Source organism: Dermochelys coriacea, chromosome 6 (genome assembly GCF_009764565.3).
Source record: "Dermochelys coriacea isolate rDerCor1 chromosome 6, rDerCor1.pri.v4, whole genome shotgun sequence".
Lineage (NCBI taxonomy): Eukaryota > Metazoa > Chordata > Testudines > Dermochelyidae > Dermochelys > Dermochelys coriacea.
The window spans coordinates 47279940-47299022 of NC_050073.1; the positions used below are offsets into that span (position 1 = coordinate 47279940).

At 44.9% G+C, this 19083-nt stretch overlaps 1 protein-coding gene across 1 annotated transcript; it reads left to right on the forward strand.

Moving 5' to 3' along the window:
- Positions 1-12499: 12499 nt before the first annotated feature.
- Positions 12500-15667, forward strand: FJX1 (four-jointed box kinase 1). The gene has a single exon (XM_038407722.2). It carries the CDS (start codon positions 12806-12808, stop codon positions 14207-14209), a length of 1404 nt encoding a protein of 467 aa, XP_038263650.1. The 5' UTR covers positions 12500-12805; the 3' UTR covers positions 14210-15667.
- Positions 15668-19083: the final 3416 nt, after the last annotated feature.

Consider the following 19083-nt stretch of genomic DNA (forward strand, 5'->3'; position numbering starts at 1 on the left):
AAAGGTTTTGTTTAGAATTTTGATATCAGTAAGGAGGACACAGGTTCTGACAAATTCAGGGTTAATCACGAATAATAAAATCTGTTAACCTTGTATATCATCTTCTATCTGGGATTCTCAAAGCCCTTTACAAACATTAATAACGAATGCACCCTCACATCCTCCCATGTATCATTATCCCCATTTCCAAATGGAGAAACTGAGGCACAAGCAAGCTAAGTGATTTGCCTGGAGTCACATGGTAAATCTGTAGAAGATGCAGCAATAGAAACCAGGGCCCACTCCAGCCAAACTGCACTTGGGACAAGGAGGGGTGGATGACAGAAAATGGTTTTATGCAACCTTTGTGCTCCACAGTGCTGGGACTCGTTGGGAGCTGATAAGGCACCGGTATAAATTAGTGCAGTATGAGGGCTACTGTAATTGACCCCCAACTGGCAACTACCCCAAGACAGCCAGGGATTCAGGGCCATCCTTACCCATACGCAAAGTACGCAGTTGCGTAGGCCTGGTGCCCTGCGCCGCTGGGTGCTGCTCCAGCCCCTGCTCTGGCTCTTCCCCAGCCATGCCTCTTCCCGCCCCTGCTCTGCCCCAGCCCCGCCCCCACGCCCCTGAGGACTCCGGAAGCGGTCGGAGTAGAGTGACCTGGCCCAAGCCTGCTCCGCTCTCCTGGCTCCCAGCCATGCCACTGGGGAGTGCTGGAGGGCAGTTCCCCCCTCCCCCCAAGCCCGGGAGCCAGGAGAGCAGAGCAGGCTGGGGCCGGCTCACTCCACTTCCACTTCCCGCAGGAAATGACCATCTCCTCCTCCCCCCATCCCCCACGGAGGCCTTGGGGCCAGCCCCTCCCCCCCGCCACCCTCCCGCGGAGACCTGGGGCGGGGCCTCACACAGCCCCCTGCAGTGGCACCAAAATAGCTAGGGATGGCCCTGCAGGGATTGTTGGGACAGTGGATGAGGAGGCCCTAGTCACACTTCTTTCCTCCCAAAACGTTGAGTAGGCCATATCTCAGAAGAGCAGCACAGTGAGCCTGAGAATAGTGCCTGTATCTCCTGACTCCAGGTCCTGAGCTTTAGCCGTTAGACCCACCTCTGGTTGCTTAATACTGCATTGTGCAGCATCCAGGCATAGGCTTTGTAGGCCAAAGGACCAATAGTTGTTCTGGATCAGTTATACTGAACAGTAACTGAAATGCTTCACTGGTCTCACAGGACGCACCTACATTTCATTTTGATTTTAAATAGATTTTGATCCAATAAGACCTCTATGGCATTTTTAATAAATGCCTATTGACTATAAAAATGTTGAGGGCATTTTAGATACAATTCACACTGCATAGTGCTAACCCATTGATGAGTGCTTTAATAATGCATTTCAGTCATACGTAATAACTGCCTTTTGCATCTAACAATTTACATTGATTAAAAGGATGCTAGGTAAATTCCGGGTAAATAAAAACATAATCAATGGGGCATTTGTGGAATATTAATGCGCTGGTTACTAAGGCTTAGAAATTTGGAAAGGATCAAAGTAAACTGTAGAGTGAGCATTAGGAAACATTCCCAGTATTTCCAATCCCAAGCAATCAGAAATAATGAGTCAAGTCCTTTAAAATAATGACATTTTTAAAAAAAAAATAAATATGAGGTTCTTTTGATTTGCCTTTTTTTGGTGTTGGTGCATCTAAGGTGCATGTTTTTAAGCTTTTCTCTGCACCCAGAAGAGGGAGAAACCTCCCTCTTCTTCTTTATGACAGCTGAGCTTTTCAGGCAATTTTCTGATTCTAGTGGCTGCTACTTTAAAAAAAAAAATCAAATATCACAAGAGTCATGATTGGGCCTACCAAATTCACAGTTCATTTTGGTCAATTTCACCATCATAGGATATTAAAAATTGTAAATTTCATGATTTCAGCTATTTAAATCTGAAATTTGATGGTGTTGTAATTGTAGGGGTCCTGACCCAAAAAGAAGTTGGGGGGAGGGGTCACAAGGTTAGTGTAGGGAGGGGTTGCGGTACTGCTAATCTTACTTCTGCTTTGCTGCTGGTGGCAGCACTGTCTTCAGAGCTGGGCAGCTGGAGATCAGCAGCTGCTGGCCGGGAGCCCAGCTCTGAAGACAGAGCCGTCGCCATCAGTATCACAAAAGTAAGGATGGCATGGTATAGTATTGCCACCCTTACTTCTGTGCTGTTGCTGGTGGAGCACTGCCTTCAGAGGTGTGCGTCCGGCTAGCAGCTGCATCCCTCCAGCCACTGCTCTCCAGCCACCCAGCTCTAAAGGCAGCATAGAAGTAAGGGTGGAAATACTGCCTAAAATAACATTACAACCCCCCTGCAACTCCCTTTTGGGTCAGGACCCCCAATTTGAGAAACTCTGGTCTCCCCTGAGAAATCTGTATAGTATATGGTAAAAGCACAGAAAAGACCAGATTTCACGGTCTGTGACATGTTTTTCATGGCCACAAATTTGGTAGGGCCCTAATCATGATGAAATCATGAGAGTTGGCAACATTTTCAACATTGGTGTCTACTAGACTAGAATGAGGAGGGTGGAAACCCCAATACTGGAATCATTTAAGATTGGACAGACAAAGCACTGGAGAAAGTAGCATAGGGAACAATCTTGCACTGCAGGGGAGGGGAATGACTGAGATGTGACCTAATAGGTCTTGTGATCTCTAATTTCTAAGGTGGGGGAACAGAAATTCCTTTACGATTCATACAGTGGGAATCTGCTACACATAGGCAGAAAAGAGTGGTGTCAGATCCCCCCACAGCACTGTCCTTCATCCCCATCCTACACCCTGATCTCATGAAGAGTCGGGGAATCTGCAGTAGGGAGGGGCGAAATTATGGGTGGAAAGACAAAGGCAAGAGACCCATATATTACTCTATGCCTTTCCTGTCCATTCCTGCAAGCTTTTCTGTTGTACCTCTGGAAAGAACCTGGGACCCAATACTTCCTTAATGCCTGCTGGCAAGGGAGTTACAAGAATATCTTGATTCTGGTATGTACATTCTGGTTTACCAAACAATGTCTTGTGAAGTCTTAAATTAAAGCCAGGATCACACCGATCAATATTACTGTGAAATGTACGTACAGATACTTTGTAAGGAGTTACTTATACTGAAAATATGTTCTTAGAGTCTGTATCAATGTATGAGTCTTCTGCAAAGGTGACAATACAGGTTTTCTATCAAACAAAAGATGTTTATTTGCCTGTCTCTTTGTGGGGATGTAAATTAAGCATTGCAAGCTAACATCATGGCTGCCTGTTTACACACAAAGTCAGATGTTAACCAAGAGTTGGGAAGTCAACTGGGAAGCAGTACACAGGGAAAAACAAACCACTGATGGTTATCTGTGTCTGAGGATGGCCAATTAATTCTGTAGGTATATGTAGGAGGCAAAGCAGATCCAGCATCCAGCACCTAGGAAGTAAATAGGCACTGTGTTTGCATTAATGAAAACAGGATATTAGCCAACCTTGGTTGAAATCACTGAAGAAAACTTTGGGTGAGGTAAAGTTTCTTTAGATGGGTGATTAACCTGATAGTTTAGTCTCTAGAAAGTGAGTTATGATTTTGTTTTGTATGTAACCATTGATTTCCAATAGCCTTACTCCCTATCTCCTGACTCTTTGATAATAAATTTAATTTTGTTAGCACTATAAATATATCTCATTGCTGTGGTGTTAAGCACAGTGCTGGTCCTGAGCGGAATCTTACAATCTGGTGTATATGCTGTTCCTTTGGGAACGGCAGATCCAGTATTTTCTCTGAGTAGCCAGTGTCTGAGGCTGAACACTTCCGGGGACTTGGGGACTGGCGTGCAGCTATTGTTAACCTGTAAGGCAAAGTAAGGGCTGGCATAGCCCAGAGGAGAATTCTTGAGTGGCTACAAGGCTGGTAATGTTAAGAAGCTGACATCCAGCTAAGCACAAGTAAGACTGAAAATAGGGGTTAGTAGGGAGAGTCACAGTCCTGGGTACCCTGAGGAGTGTCACAGAAACCGATTGCCTCTCTAAGTTACACAAAATGGAGCAGCAATATGAAGGGTTTGAAAGTTATGCATTGCTGTTTAAGCCGATCCTTTTCTGTTTCAGTTAGAAACAACCAAACAGCTGGCTTTTCACTAGTACAGCTGGTGTTTTTACCTAAAGATTAATTAGAAAATTTTACTAGCAATGCAGAAGCTGCACTTTTTTAGCATTTGCTGAAAAGTTTCAGATTTATACTGGGTATATTTTTGCAGGTTAGGATAAAATTGTGCCAGCACTTTTTGTTTTGTTTTGTTTTAAAATATGGACATTCTATTTTCAGTCTGTCCTCATTTTTCTAGTCTAGTCTAGCCTATATAGGTTCTTACACTGGGACCCTCACTGTGGTAATTGAGTGCCTAGCAAGAACATCTAAATAAAGCATGTATTTTTAACAGTGAGAATGATTAACCATTGGAGCACTTACCAAGGGATGTTGTAGACTCTTCATCACTTGCAGTCTTTAAATCAATAGGAAATGTCTTTCTCAAAGATATGTTCTACAGACACAATTTATAGCCTGATACAAAAGTGAGTGGGTATGTTATATATGAGATCAGACTGGAATAGCATACTGGGCCCTTATGGCATTAAAATCTATGAATCTTGATATGTTTAAAGGTGAATGAATCAAGATCAGTCTATTTGCTTAGGTATCTAGCCAGCCCTGATTCTTTCTTTGTTTCAGTAGCAGAGTGAGGTGGCCATTTCAAGAGTGAATCCAGACATTGGTTGGGGTTAGGTGGCCAAAAAGGTGGGACAAGTGATCAACCAGGACTATATAGAAGAAACCTAGGGGTTCATTATCAGGGAGGAGTTCTGGATAAATACAGTGTCAGGGAATGGCTTTCTAGGACAGTATACAGCCTGGCAGGAAAGCCACTGAAGGTAAAAGATAAACTAATCATAGAAATGTAGAGCTGGAAGGGACCTCAAGAAGTCATCAAATCCAGTACCATGCACTAAGGCAGGACCAAATAAACCTAGGCCATGCTTGACGAGTGTTTGTCCAACCAGTTCTTAAAAACCCACAACAATGGGGATTCCACAACCTCCCTTGTTTTTGTTGCCCTCTTCTTGACTCTCGCCAATTTACCCACATCTTTCCTAAAATGTGGTGCCCAGAATTGGACACAGTACTGACACAGGCTGAGGCCTCTACAGTGCCAAGTACAGCAGGAACATTATCTCCCATGTCTTACATAAGCCACTCCTGTTAACACACCCCAGAATGAGATTAACCTTTTTCACAACTGCATCACATTATTGACTCATATTCAATTTGCAATCCACTATATCCCCCAGATCATTTTCAGCAGTACTACCACCTAGCCAGTTATTCCCCATTTTGTAGTTGTGCATTTGATTTTTCCATCCTAAGTGAAGTACTTTGCACTTGTCATTATTGAATTTCATCTGGCTGATTTCAGACCAATTCTCCGATTTGTCAATGTACTTTTGAATTCTAATCCTGTCCTCCAAAATGCTGCAACCCCTCCCAGCCTGGTGACATCTGCAATGTTATAAGCATACTCTCCATTTCATTATCCAAGTCATTAATGAAAATATTGAATATTGACTAGTACTGGACCCAGGTACTAACACTATTCTGTGTCTACAGTACAAAGACTATAGTGGCACAGCTAGCTCTCCTTGGCTGGCAAAACCCCATAGTGTAGACATAGCCCACACCAATAGAAGGGAGTTTTCTGTCAGTATCAGAACACCACCTCCCTGAATGCCTAAAGCTATGATGACAGAGGCATTCTTCCATCCATACAGATGCATCTATACTGGGGCTAGATTTTTCACACCTGGGACTGATGTTGCTATAGCAACCCTAATTTTTAAGTGTAGACCAAGCCTGAGACCTGATATGATGTGCTGTTTCTTCTAAGGGATCTGGGGAGGACAGGACGGGACTCTGCAAAAGACCTAAAGATAGGCCTAGACAGGAAGTGATCTAGAGAAATGAAATAGAGTTGGAATGAAGAGGTCCAATCACTACTCACAATAACATTCCTGGATCAGAACCCAGAGTAAAGAAAGGACCTGCATTCTCCTACCGTGCCACTGGAAGGTGGCGGTGGAGAAATCCTTGAGCCACAGTAGTCACATCAGAACAGGATGATCTTACAACCCTGCTTTGTGACATAACTAAAGGGCTAAGTTATCTCAATGTTAGCAAAGTTCAGAAAATTCCTTCATAAGAACACCACAATAGTCTGTACGTCTGGGGAAGATGACTGAAGAGGGGAAAATGATGCAATGATACCAGCACCCATTGCTCTCCCATATATATGGGTCTGTCCCTATGGCTTCTGGAGCTTTAAAGGGGTTGGATTAAATCCTCAGGGTGACGGTAAATACCATCTTCCACCAAGATGCTACTTCAGGCTGGAACTTGCCTGAGCCAATATGGGGACTAAGCACTTCAGCAGCACTAGTGAGGCCTGATCCCCTGCAGGGAAGCTGCAGCTAGATTCCCATTATCAGCTTCAGCTAATATAAAATGGGAAGTCTTTCCAGGAAGTGTCAGAATTCAAAGATGCTAATAGCAGTGGAGGTCACTGCCTTGATCCTGAAGAGGATCACAGTCTTCCCTGCTAAACAAAGAGGTGGGAGAAAAGAGACCTCTGTTGAATCCATGAGCTCTTTGAACCTGTTGATTGGCATAAGAGTTGCACGTGATAAAGCCACATTCTGTTCCTTTACTTTGCCTGCCTTCATTGCTCAGCAAGGATTGTTGTTGGAATCTGGAAAGAGAAATTTTAAAAAGAGCATATGCAAGCTGAACAGGAAAAATAAATCATCCATTTGCATCCTCACTAGGAGCGCAATCTTGAGCCCATTGGAGTCATCAAGAGTTTGGCCTTTGACTTCAGGAGCAACTGAACCAAGCCACATGTGCCAAATCCTGAAGAATCTATTCTGTTCTTATTGTCAGCTAATGTCAAAGGGCTGAACCAGTGCCCTCTGCGATGACTTCTTCCCAGTGTCAGTATGAAGCCACAGTGTTCCACAAAACCCCCAGTTCCTAGTAACAATGTTGCATACCATGGGTTCAGGAGACCCAGAATGTATGCCCATAGCTATAAGACTTTCTGAGCCTAATTCTCCCATCCAGCGGAAATGCATTTGATGCAGGAAGCAAGGGAAGAAGGCCAAAAGTTACTTTAATTTATCTTTGCACCTCATGAGATTCTGGGCCCGGCCAGTAGCCAACTGCACTCCCCAATATAAGTTACAGCGGCCCAGAGACACTCTAACTGATGCTCATGCTGCTCATAGTAATGTCTGCAAAGTAATAACAAGACCTTTACATTGCACTGATCACAGTTTCAGAATACAAAACATCTTGCAAATCAAGTAGCAATTCAGCTTGGTTGGTGGCTGTCCAACCTGGTAGCAAGTGTCTGGTTTTTAAATGCTCTGGCTTGTGGTGTCTGTAAATTGGCCAACAGGATAACTGACCAAAACCCTAGACTGTTGTTTTTGTTAGGTGGTGTAGGACAATAGCTAAGCATTTTTTCTGATGCTGCCGTATCCCAGCTATTGCTTTAAAGGATTCAGTCAAGTTATGGCCATATGACTAATTGCAAGAGGTATGCTGTAAATAGAACGAGTGTCTTGAATACCTTCAAGTTTATTTTCACTCTGAAAACAGAAAATAAAACATCCGTATCAATGGCAAAGGTCCTTTCCCACTGAGATTTCCCAGCACAGGAGATACCAACTGATGGCTCATTGTAAGCATAATTTATCCTGAGAGAGGCACAGCTTTTCATTTAAAAGGGATCCAAGTAAAAATCTAGTGTCTATATAGGGGATGAAATTTAATTAACAGCCTTGAATCCCTTTCTATCTGTTTTTTTCAAAGCTGGTTCAGGCTGGAAAGTTACAGGAAACAGAGAGGTTATTCTATGTCTACTTGAATAAAAATACTCAGTCTGCCATTGAATAAGAGGCTGCTATTCTATGTAATGGCACTGTGCGTATCAGGAATGGCGCATTGTAGTAATCATCTGCCATAAATTACATACCTGGTGTTCACTGTTCAGTGCATATGGATTCAAAGAGTAAAAGATCAAATTTTAGTGTAAAGCAGCATCCAGTGATAAGGGTTCAGCATTGGAGAAGAATGATTCCTGAATTCATGACTAGCAAAGTGAGTGATTATATTGTGTATTATAGTAGATAGGAATCATTATTGTTAGCAGTTTGGATAGTAACTACGTCTCATTATTTCAGTGAGTCCATGTGGCATATGATGAAGCCATGGTACGAATACTCTAACCTTTACAGGCTACAATTGGATGTGACATATTGCTGTTAGAACTGGTCAGTATCATGACACTGTGTGCTATTCTTAATACACGTTGACAGCTTCTTCCACTCTGCCTTATATTTCTTTAGTGCCTTTCATCCAAGGACCTGCAAACAAGAATCAAGTAATTATTCTTCACAACACCCCTATGAGATATAATAGGTCTGATCAGATCTGCTTTCCCTATGGATACACTGCTGCACAGTAAGATTAATGGGCAAATCCAGCCTCCTCTTCCACAGCTGCAGAAGGCCCCTGTGTAGCTGAACCAGGGAGGTCACTGTGGATTGTACAGCACAGACCCTCCTCCGTACGCTAACACATGGTGAGCATGGGGCTAACCAACAATTGCTCCTTCTGTCGCTCTACACTGGGGGAAGCATAGCTGCTGGAACTAAGGATGCTGAGGGTACTGCTGCACCCCCTGGCTTAAACTGGTTTCCATCATATACAGGGTTTACAGCTTGATTCAGTGGCTCTCAGCACCCCCACATTGTTCTTAGCACCCCCACATTGTTCCAGCACCCCTGGGGAAGGAAGGGAAAGAGGATGTTAAGTGCTATATAATGGCTTCAGTCTTTTGGTTGATGCAGACATTGCAGAGCAACGCTATGACCTGTAGGGGGAGCTAGCACAACATCATATGTTGAATTCTCAGAACTGCAGGGAGACGTTTAGTTGTTAGAAAACCAATATTGTTTTAATCCAGATTAACAAAAAATAGAATGAAAACATTTCTATTCATCTTACATACTGTTATCATGTAAACGTGAGTCCTAAAACCAGCTGTCTCCTTTGAAGATGAACCCACACTATATAAACTGAAGACATTGCTTTCTGCAAACACTATAGCTAGAGTCCTGCCTGGATACAAAATTTGTATCCACATCTGATCCACAATCTGCAAACATTCTCTGCAGATACAAAGCGGATATCCACAGATTTTTTGGGCTCTAGATTGTAGGTGCTGGAACTAGGGGTACTGGGGGTGCTGCTGCATCCCCTGGCTTGAAGTGGTTTCCATCATATACAGCTAGCTCATGAAAGCTTATGCTCAAATAAATTTGTTAGTCTCTAAGGTGCCACAAGTACTCCTTTTCTTCTTGTGAATACAGACAAACACGGCTGCTACTCTGAAACCTATCACATACAGGGTTTACAATTTGGTTCAATGGCTCTCAGCATCCCCACTATAAAGATTGTTCCAGCACCCCTGCTCCAGAAATAAAATTCAGATCTGCATCCGTCCGCAATCTGCAAACATGGTCCATGGATATCCACATCACTAAAGATCATTCTAAATCTGGTAAAATGAAGCATTGGTATTACATCTTCAATGTAAACACTCTGAGCATCCCTAAGGAGCTGTGAGGTTTGAATTTAAAGATGAAATCCAAAAAGGAACAAAATAAGTTTGTGCTTTGCTTATCTTATGATGCATAAATGAGGTCTGTAAATTGGTTTCTTTGGGGAGGTTCTGTTTGTTTGTTTTTTTTTTCCAACAACAAATCAGGGGAGAACATAGAGTTGTCTTCTTCTTTCCATTTGAAATCCTGGTCTTGTTTATAGTGACTGGAGAACTAGTGACAATGTGACATCCCAAGAGTCCAGGAAAAGTTGAGCAGCACGGGACTTCTGATTTTGTTTTTGGTTTGTCACATTGATTTAACACCAATGACTAAAACTAAGACCAGAAATCAGAACATAAACAGAAAAAATATTTTTAAAAAACCTTTTCCAATCTTCTTCATGTATCACAAATAAAGCTAGAAGGGGGAAAATTCCAATATAAAGAAAAAAATACTTTGGAGGCTACCTTTAATTCTTTCAGCTACAGGAAATTCCACTCTGGTCCACAAGGTGGAAACCTTCATTACTGTTTGCCCAAATAAAATAATATCCGAGTCCACAGACTTGTAAAACTTTGTTTTAGTTTAAATTTAAATTTTGAAAGAAATGACTAGCCAAAGTAAATAACGTGACATTTAATAGACTTATGCATTTTAATACATCTATTCCAGATCCAAAATGATCCTTTCTACATATGTTGACACGAAGAAGCAATTGTATCATGCAAAAAGTACCACCAAATGCATCCACCAAATGCATCCGATGAAGTGAGCTGTAGCTCACAAAAGCTTATGCTCAAATAAATTTGTTAGTCTCTAAGGTGCCACAAGTCCTCCTTTTCTTTTTGCGAATACAGACTAACACAGCTGCTACTCTGAAACCTGGCAAAAAGTACTGTAAATAATAATACAGAACAGGCTAAGCAGTGAAATTAGATCAGATTCTATTAAATCTTCTCTTCCTGTTAAACCAGATACTCCTCAAACCACCAGTGCAGAAGCTCAGCACTTAAAAATACCTTGTTTTTATTTAATCTGTTTATAAAGGCCCTTATCCAGCAATGAGCCCAATGTGGGCACCAGGGTGACTTCACACAAGTGGGACAGCATCCAGAGATCTGGCCACAGTGATTTCATTGCAAGAGTGAAGTTAAAGGCCATAACTTTTGGTGCCTGTAATTTTTACATTAATGGTTCCAATATTCTTTTTTTCTTGAAGAATCAATAAATTCCCATAGCCCAGTATTCATGAGTGATAACACACCAGTATGTGAATTCCTGCACTCCTCAGCTAATTTACCCAGAAAAAACTGTGGATACAGCTCACTGGGCATCAGCAACTCCCCAATAACAAACCAGTCTGTGTACACAGGATTGAAGGGCAAAGGAAATCCTGTAAGATAACAAATGTCAGAGTGTTATGATCAGCGATAGGTTAAGCAATGGGTTTAATTATATAGGAATAGCTTGACTGACTAAACTGCAATAGATGGATTAAAGCGGTACACAACCGGATACAACTTCACTGTCATGCAAATTTTCCTGCTAGAGAAAATTTAGGCCGACTTGAATTTCATCCCATTAGTCTTGGTGGTTGTCCCAATAACTCCTCTTCTTCCTTAGCATTTATATGCTTCAAATAATGGCATCGGGCCAACATTTGACAGTTCCTAAAAGCCACACCCCCAGTTCATAGAGAGATCCGGTCAAGGAATAAAATTGTCAGAAAAAGAAAACACTGATCCACAGGTGATTTCTGCATCGATCTGTGGGCGCCGGCACTGAGAATGGGGGTTTCTGCGGGGAGAAGAGATGGGTGATGGATACCAGAGAGAGGGGAAATACAGGATCATAGAAGATGATCGGGGGTGGGGGTGAACCTCTGGTACCGACAGAGCCTCAGTGAGTTCATTAGTGCTGGGGGTTCTGCCTGCGCAGAATAATTTGCAGGATCAGACAAAACGAAGGATCTGCATGAACCCGACGGAATTCGTCATGTGCCTACCATGATTTCTGCTTGCGCATGGGATCACTTTTCGGTCTTTGTTCTTTAGCTTGTGTGGTGGGGCAGAGGCAACGGTACCGCCCTGTGTTTGGAGAGCGCCTAGCGCTAAATGTAATCTAAGCAAGGATTGCCATTAATAAATAAAGGAGGATAAGGAGCGGGAACTGAGGGAGTGTGCGTAAAAGGCAGGTGGTGCACAACGGATACGGTAACATCCATGGGGTATAAAATAGAGATGTAATCAAACCACCGGCATCCCCTCCACACTGTTACCAACGTGCGTTAAGGGATGAAGTGCTAAGAACTGGACCCGAAGCAAAATCCCGCATCCATCCAGCTGCCCCGGAACGTGGCGGGATTGAAATCTGAACCTGGCCCCACATTTTGCAAGTGCACCCCCCGCCGCCCGACTATCCAGTAAACTAGATCAGATCCGCTGCCCTACCCCGCCCCCCTCCTCAGCCTTTGCGGCGTCTGCAATTTAGGCCTGAATTTAGCAGCTTGGCCCCCTCTCTCTCCTGTGCCCAAAGGTGCGGCATCCTTGGTGCTTCCCGGGGAGGGAAGGGGCGGTGTTGGTGATCTGCAGAGAGGTGCCGGTCTCCTCCCTACGCCACGCTGGATGCTACCGCTGCCAGTGGCCGCGGTGGCTCAGCGCTCTGGGTGGCTGGCCGGGATCCCCTCCTTCCCCCGTGCCCCCGGCGGGCAACTCCACCCCAAGCGTGGGTCCACCCCAGCTCAGGCAGCGCCGCTTTAAGCGGAGGACCACGCTGGGCGCCGGGGCGGGTCCCCGCGCCGCCCCTCGCTTCCCCACGTGGTCTCGGCCGGTGCCTGGGAATTTCAGTCGCCGGAGGGTCGCTCTTGGTGCAGACGCCGGGCGAAGCTGCCGGCCCCGGAGCTGGGATCCCGACACCCCCTGGCCGGCCCCGAGGCTGCCGCCTCCGCCCGCCCCGCTGCGGCGTCTCAGCCCGGGGCTGGAGGCTCCCAGCGCCCCGCGCGGCGATGAATGAGCGGCGCCCGCAGCCGGGGAGCGGCGGGGCTGCACCGCCGCCAGGTCCCGGAGCAGCCGAGTGAAGCGGCGGCGGGAGGATGAAGCGGCCGGGCCGGGCCGGGCCGGGCTCCCTGGCCGCGCTCTGGCTCCTGGTGCTGGGCTCGCTGCTGGGGCTCTGGGCCGGCTTGCAGCGGGAGCAGCAGCAGGCGGCGGAGCAGGAGCGGCGCTTCCCCGCGGGGGCAGCCGGCCGGAGGCTGCCCCAGGAGCGGCGGGGCTGGGGGCGCGGCGGCCCCGGAGACTCGGCTCCCGGCAGCCGCTCGCCGGGGCGGGGCGAGTCCCGCGGCGGCCAGAAAACTTTCCGAGCGCTGCTCACGCTGCCGGCCGCCGGGGCCCGGGGCGAGCTCCTGGAGGGGCAGAAGCAGCCCGCGGAGCCCCGCGAGGGGCCCGGACAAAGCTCGCCGCCGGAGCCCCGGCAGGGGCAGAACTTGGAGCCGGGTTCCAGGGAGCCGCCGGCCCAGCAGGCTCCCGCGGACCCCGCCTCCGCGGTGCAAGGGGGCATCTTCTGGAGCCAGGCGCTGGAGCAGCAGGTGCCCCCGGGCTTCGCCCCCGAGCAGGCGGCCTCGTGGTTGGAGACTGCTCGGGCGGCTCGCGTGGCCTCCCTGGAGCGGGGCGGGTGCGGCCGCAGCTCCAACCGGCTGGCCCGGCTGTCGGACGGGAGTCGCGCCTGCGTCCGCTACGGCATCAACCCGGAGCAGATCCAGGGCGAGGCGCTCTCCTACCAACTGGCCCAGCTGCTGGGCATCCAGCAGCGCCTGCCGCCCATGGCCCTGGCCCTGGTGGAAGCCCGCGGCAGGCAGTGGGGGCAGGTGCGGGACGAGCTGCGGGGCTCGCACTGGGCCGAGGGGGCGGTGGTCAGCCTCACCCAGTGGGTGGACAACTTGACCGACGTGGTGGCCCCCGCGCCCTGGAGAGCCGAGGCGGGGTCGGCCAGGAGACTGCAGCCTCTGGCGGCTGGGGAGCTGGGCGGCCTCACCCAGTCCCAGCTGGTGGAGCTGGTGCAGTGGACCGACCTGATCCTCTTTGACTATCTGACGGCCAACTTCGACCGGCTGGTCAGCAACCTCTTCAGCCTGCAGTGGGACCCCGGGGTGATGCACCGGGCTACCAGCAACCTGCACCGGGCACCCAACGGGGGCCTCGTCTTCATAGACAACGAGGCGGGCCTGGTGCACGGCTACAGGCTCCTCTCCATGTGGGACAAGTACAACGAGCCCTTGCTCCGCTCCGTGTGCATCTTCCGGGAGGCCACTGCCCGGCGGGTGCGGGAGCTGCACCGCCTGCAGAACGCAGCGTCGGAGCTGCTGAGACTCTACCGGACTCATGAACCCCTCTCTGGCCGGCTGGGCTTCCTGTCGGAGCAGCAGGCGCGGCTGCTGCAGGGCAGGATAGACTTTGTTCACAAGCACATTTCGCACTGCAAAGCCACGGCCACTTCACTGTGATCAGTTTGTCGCTACTGTCCTGTATTTATGTAACCCGAGGGGGAGGAGTGGGTTTTCCCTAACTAACCTTTTTGCGGTTGTAACCTGTTCTGGGACTCTCTCTAAATAGGAGACTAAAATAATTCATTCAGGAACCAGTTTCCTCCTGGGAAGGAGGTGTAGGCTAGTGGGCTGAGTACAGGACTGGGACCTCCTGCTGGTGGTGGTGTAAAGGGCCCAGCTTCCTCATCTCTGGCTGCTGGCGCCTTTTTAATGGTCCATTTAGTTGGGTGCTTAAAGGACCAGTCCTGTGAGACACTGGAGTCCCCTCTCCTCCCCTTTGACCTCACAGGAGGCAAATGTACTCCTCTACTTAGGAGAGGCACTGGCTAGGACTGGGCTCTCTACATGGCGAGCTGTAGCTCAGGAAAGCTTATGCTCTAATAAATTTGTTAGTCTCTAAGGTGCCACAAGTCCTCCTTTTCTTTTTGCGAATACAGACTAACACGTTTGCTACTCTGATACATGGCTTTAGATGCCTCCATTTAGTTTGAATATTCTTTGCCCCATGAATTACTGTTGTTGGCCTCTGGAAAGGGACCCTGAAACATCTGCCTCTGCTCGCTGCATCTGTGAAGCATGGGTGATAAATAATACTTGCCTGCCTGCCTGCCTGGCAGGGCTTTTGTGAGGAGTAATTAGTTAATGTTTCTAAAGCGTTCTGAAGATGAAAAGTGCTATCAGTATTATTATCTCTCTTTGTATTAGTTCCACACTGGGTCTTTTCCAGAATTTAAAAAAAAAATAATCATGTCTCTTAAGTATTTCCCTCAGTACAACTGCCAACTTAAAAGACAGTGTACAAAAACTATTGTCCTTAACTGGCTGGTATCAACTACCTTTCTTCTAATGGAGGCAGGCAGGTACACTTATGGATTTTCTTGTTATGACCATTTATTTTTTTAAAACCTGATATTCATAAACTAAAAACTGATTGTACAGTACAGGAGCCCTTGACTAGCAAAACTGCCATATCCATGGAGGCTCTTTTCCTATTGGTGTCTCTATCCAGAATGGATCTATTAACTGTTTTGTTAATCTTGTCAATGAAAAGTATATAGAGAGTCAATTTTCCAGTAGTTTGTCATCTTTGTTGTCAGAAGCATCTGGTTAATCTGATGGGGTTATAAGTGTCTGTTATTTCTAATCACTGTCATTTGGTTTGAATGCTAAAATAACTGACTAATGGGTAAAAAGAAATCATCCCAGGGTTTTAAATATTGTTATTGTACTAAGACTTTGGACACATTAGTCAATTGGGGGAAATCAGTTTCATGCACTTTACTTTGACTTTTTATTTTTTATAAGAAGACTTTTATTTTACAAAGTCTGCCTTTTCTGTACATTATATATGTTCATAAGTTTTTCTGTAACATACAAAAGAAACTGATATTTCAGTAAAAGGGTCTTAATGTTTTACTTCTTTGTTCCTAATACTTGGTTTGAATTTAAAAAGAACACTTAATCTTCAGGTTTTTTCCAAAGAGAAATAGAGCCCGATTCACTAGCACTACTCCTGATTTACAGCAGGCTAGAAAAGAGAAGAATCAGGCCTTCCAACTTTCCTTTTTCTTCCTTTCCTAAAATCAATTTACTTATTTTAGTGCAAGTTGGTATGTGAACATTCGTATTTTGGAATAACAGTTCCTGTTACCATTCTTAATTAAATAGACTTTAGTGACTTTTATTCTGAAATGTGTTCACCCCCAGTCTTCCTCTGAAATAACTAAATCAGTTTCTTTACATTAACTTGCTTAAATCAGTGCAAGTATGTTGTAGACAACCTCATCTTACGTTCAGATAGTGTACCAACCTGTTACTGCAAGCTCAAGCGCTGCTTTAACAAAAGCATCCCCTCTGGTGTCAGTCCGCTTTCTATCTATACTAGTTTCTATCCTTTGTGTTTTGACTTTATTCATTCTGTATTCACAATTAGAGACCAACTCCAATCACAGCACCAGAAAACCTGTCCAACAAACAATATAATTTAGAAAATTTCCATTGCACTGAGTGTCATAAATTTCTTGGGATTGGGTGTATAAACTAAAAGAAAAATCATACAACTGTCAGTTGGATTTTTTTGTTTGTTTGTTTTTACGAAGAAACAACTTGTAACAGTATTACAGATACAATAATAGACAGTCAAGACACAAAGTAAAAGCCAAAGTTGGGAATCAGACAAATTAAACCCCAGATACAAACTGTGATGCAATCAAACAGGAATACAACCTCTTCCACATCTGGATAGGCACATCTTTGTTGATTCAATGCTTCAGTGTGCTGAATGGTAGCCAGATAAGTAGGTGCTTTCACTATTATTTGGAGCATTGAATCCCCCATGAATTCAATGAGTACTGCATATGCACACATTTTTACTAGGAGATAGTGTCTCATATCTGTTGATAATAATTCATGCAGGCTAAACCCCACAGCTGAACAGGTTTCTTTGACAGTTTATTCTTTTAATTTTTGTAAGGGCAAGAAAACAGGTTCACAAACACATGAATAGACTTGGTACAGTTACAATGCGTAGTGCTCTTTACCAAGTATATTTTTTAAATCTTACAGCTACCCCAACAGCAGCTTCCACTCAACAGCTTTAACTGACAAGTCTCTTTATTTAACTTGTATTTATAGCTCTCAGCATTTATCTCTCAATACAATGCACAAAATCCCATGTGGCGTCCCTTTTCTATTAACATGACAATGTACAATTTAACTGTGTCATTCTTAATTCTTCTTTAGCGCTGTTTGTCAGCATTACTTTGTAGCTCACTCAGATGCAACATTTCAGTTGTGTTCACCTAATGAAAATACATCTAAATAATAAACCACTGTCATAAATTTTAAACCACAGTGAAGAGCAAACTGCTGTGCCACAAACATCTAAGGTTTCATTTCTGTTTAGTAAGTATTTCTGTAAGTATCCGCACAACTTCAGTTTTGACTGCTAATGGGCAATATATCTTCTTTGCAACGTCTTTCGAACCAGACCCTAGATAATTACACCTTTCAAGAAGAAACATAATTTTCTGTTTCATGATTGGTAACTATCTTAAGTTATACACAGGTTGCATATTAGAAGATGGGGATAGTTATAGGCTAATGATGCTAGAGATAAATCTGCAAGCAACTGGAAAAAATGAGCTTATTCAATAAGGATATAGAAAACCAGCTTGATTGGATTACGACACTTTACTGTGTGCTTTATGTGCTTCAGGAAAATACTAAGAGCCTCAATGCATTTTATGTGTCTGAAGTAAGATCATCTGTCTCTGTGCTAGAAAAAGCTTTGAATTTGCATCAAATTAAGGAAGATTAAGGCTATGTTTAACTCTCTTGTTCAGTTTCTTTAAAGCAGAATAGTCACTTGTAAATTCTTGGTCTGCTACATTCTTTGCATTCCTTCTCAACTTTATATACTGTCTGATGTCTGACTGTCTCTAACCAGAACAAAGAGGTGAACAACTTTTAAACTTTTTGGTGCCCAATTCTCTTATTTACATCAGTTTAGCTCCTTTTTCTCCCATGGAGTTACCCCAGATTTTCACCAGTGAGAGCGGTAACTCAGGCCCTTCTTGTTTTTGGTGAACAATGACCAGAAGACTTAACAACCAGGGAGTTTGAAATAATTTCTATGTGTAGCTAAATAATTATATGCCACTAAGGTTTTTGATTCTGATCATACACTGCTGTAGCTTAGAAATAATTTAAAACTGGACGTCAAAGGAATCACACTCGTGTAAATGAGTTTAGAATAAGACCTGGGGATTTTAGGCCCTAGTTCAGCAAAACGCTTAAGCATGTACTTAACTTTAAGCACTTAGCAGTCCCATTGAAGTCAATGTAACCACTTGCATGCTTGTGGGCTTATTTGGTTTGCTGCACTTGGGCCTTAATCAACTGTCAATTGTTACATATAACTGGTAGGAAAAGGTAGTTTGAAAATAGCTATTTTTCTAGCCAGTCACTGGCTATCCTAAATTTAGTAGCTGGTTTTCCGGTCATCAGAGCTGGATTGGCCCCCCACCCCCTCACTACTGTCTGACAACTGTGGCTCAGCTGTAGAAGATTTCAGAATGTGAAATGGACCTCCTTTAATCCCTTATCTCAGAACCTTCCTGTCTGATTTTCTTCAGAATTCCTTCCCCCAAAGTCTCCTCTAACTGGAGTCTAAGGGCATGATTCTCCATCGGGCTTAACTCTATTGACATAAATGGAGTTACCCTCAATTTACACCAGTGTGAGTGGAGAATCCGGTCCCAGATTCTTTTGAAGCAGAGATGGGTTTACTCGTGGACTTTAGGGTAAGGGTATTACAGTCAGACTTGTAAGGGAAAGTGAGTCATCACTGAGCCCTCACAGTGCAGTGAGCATCAGAATCTCATTGAATTTAATAGGCTGCCCACTGAGTGAACGGAGCCAGACTGAGATTAGGTGGACAAATGGGCATGCCACCTCTAGAGCATATCCCTGGCACAAGAGCTGACAGAAATGGGCACAGCTCCTTTGACTGTTTAAGGTCAGGTCATCCCATTTGAAGATCTTGCCAGTAACTTAGGCCCAGTGCTAAACATAGAGTTATGTTTTGATTCAGTGGTTTACATCACACCCTTAATACCACTAGCATAGTTTTGTGGTTTATTTTCCTTTGAGGGTTTTTTATGATAATGATATTTAGAATTTGCTCACTGCCATGGTAGGTGGTCTAGGACTAGCTTGGATGTGAGATCATATTAAGACTTAATCCGCTCTTGTATATTATTCCTGCTTACTTTGCAACCACAGCATAAAATTTAACTGCTTCTTCAGAGCCTTGTGCTCTGGATTGAATG

Bases quoted from the DNA above. Each gene is read 5' to 3' on its own strand.
- FJX1 (XM_038407722.2), top strand. From the start codon at position 12,806: ATGAAGCGGCCGGGCCGGGCCGGGCCGGGCTCCCTGGCCGCGCTCTGG.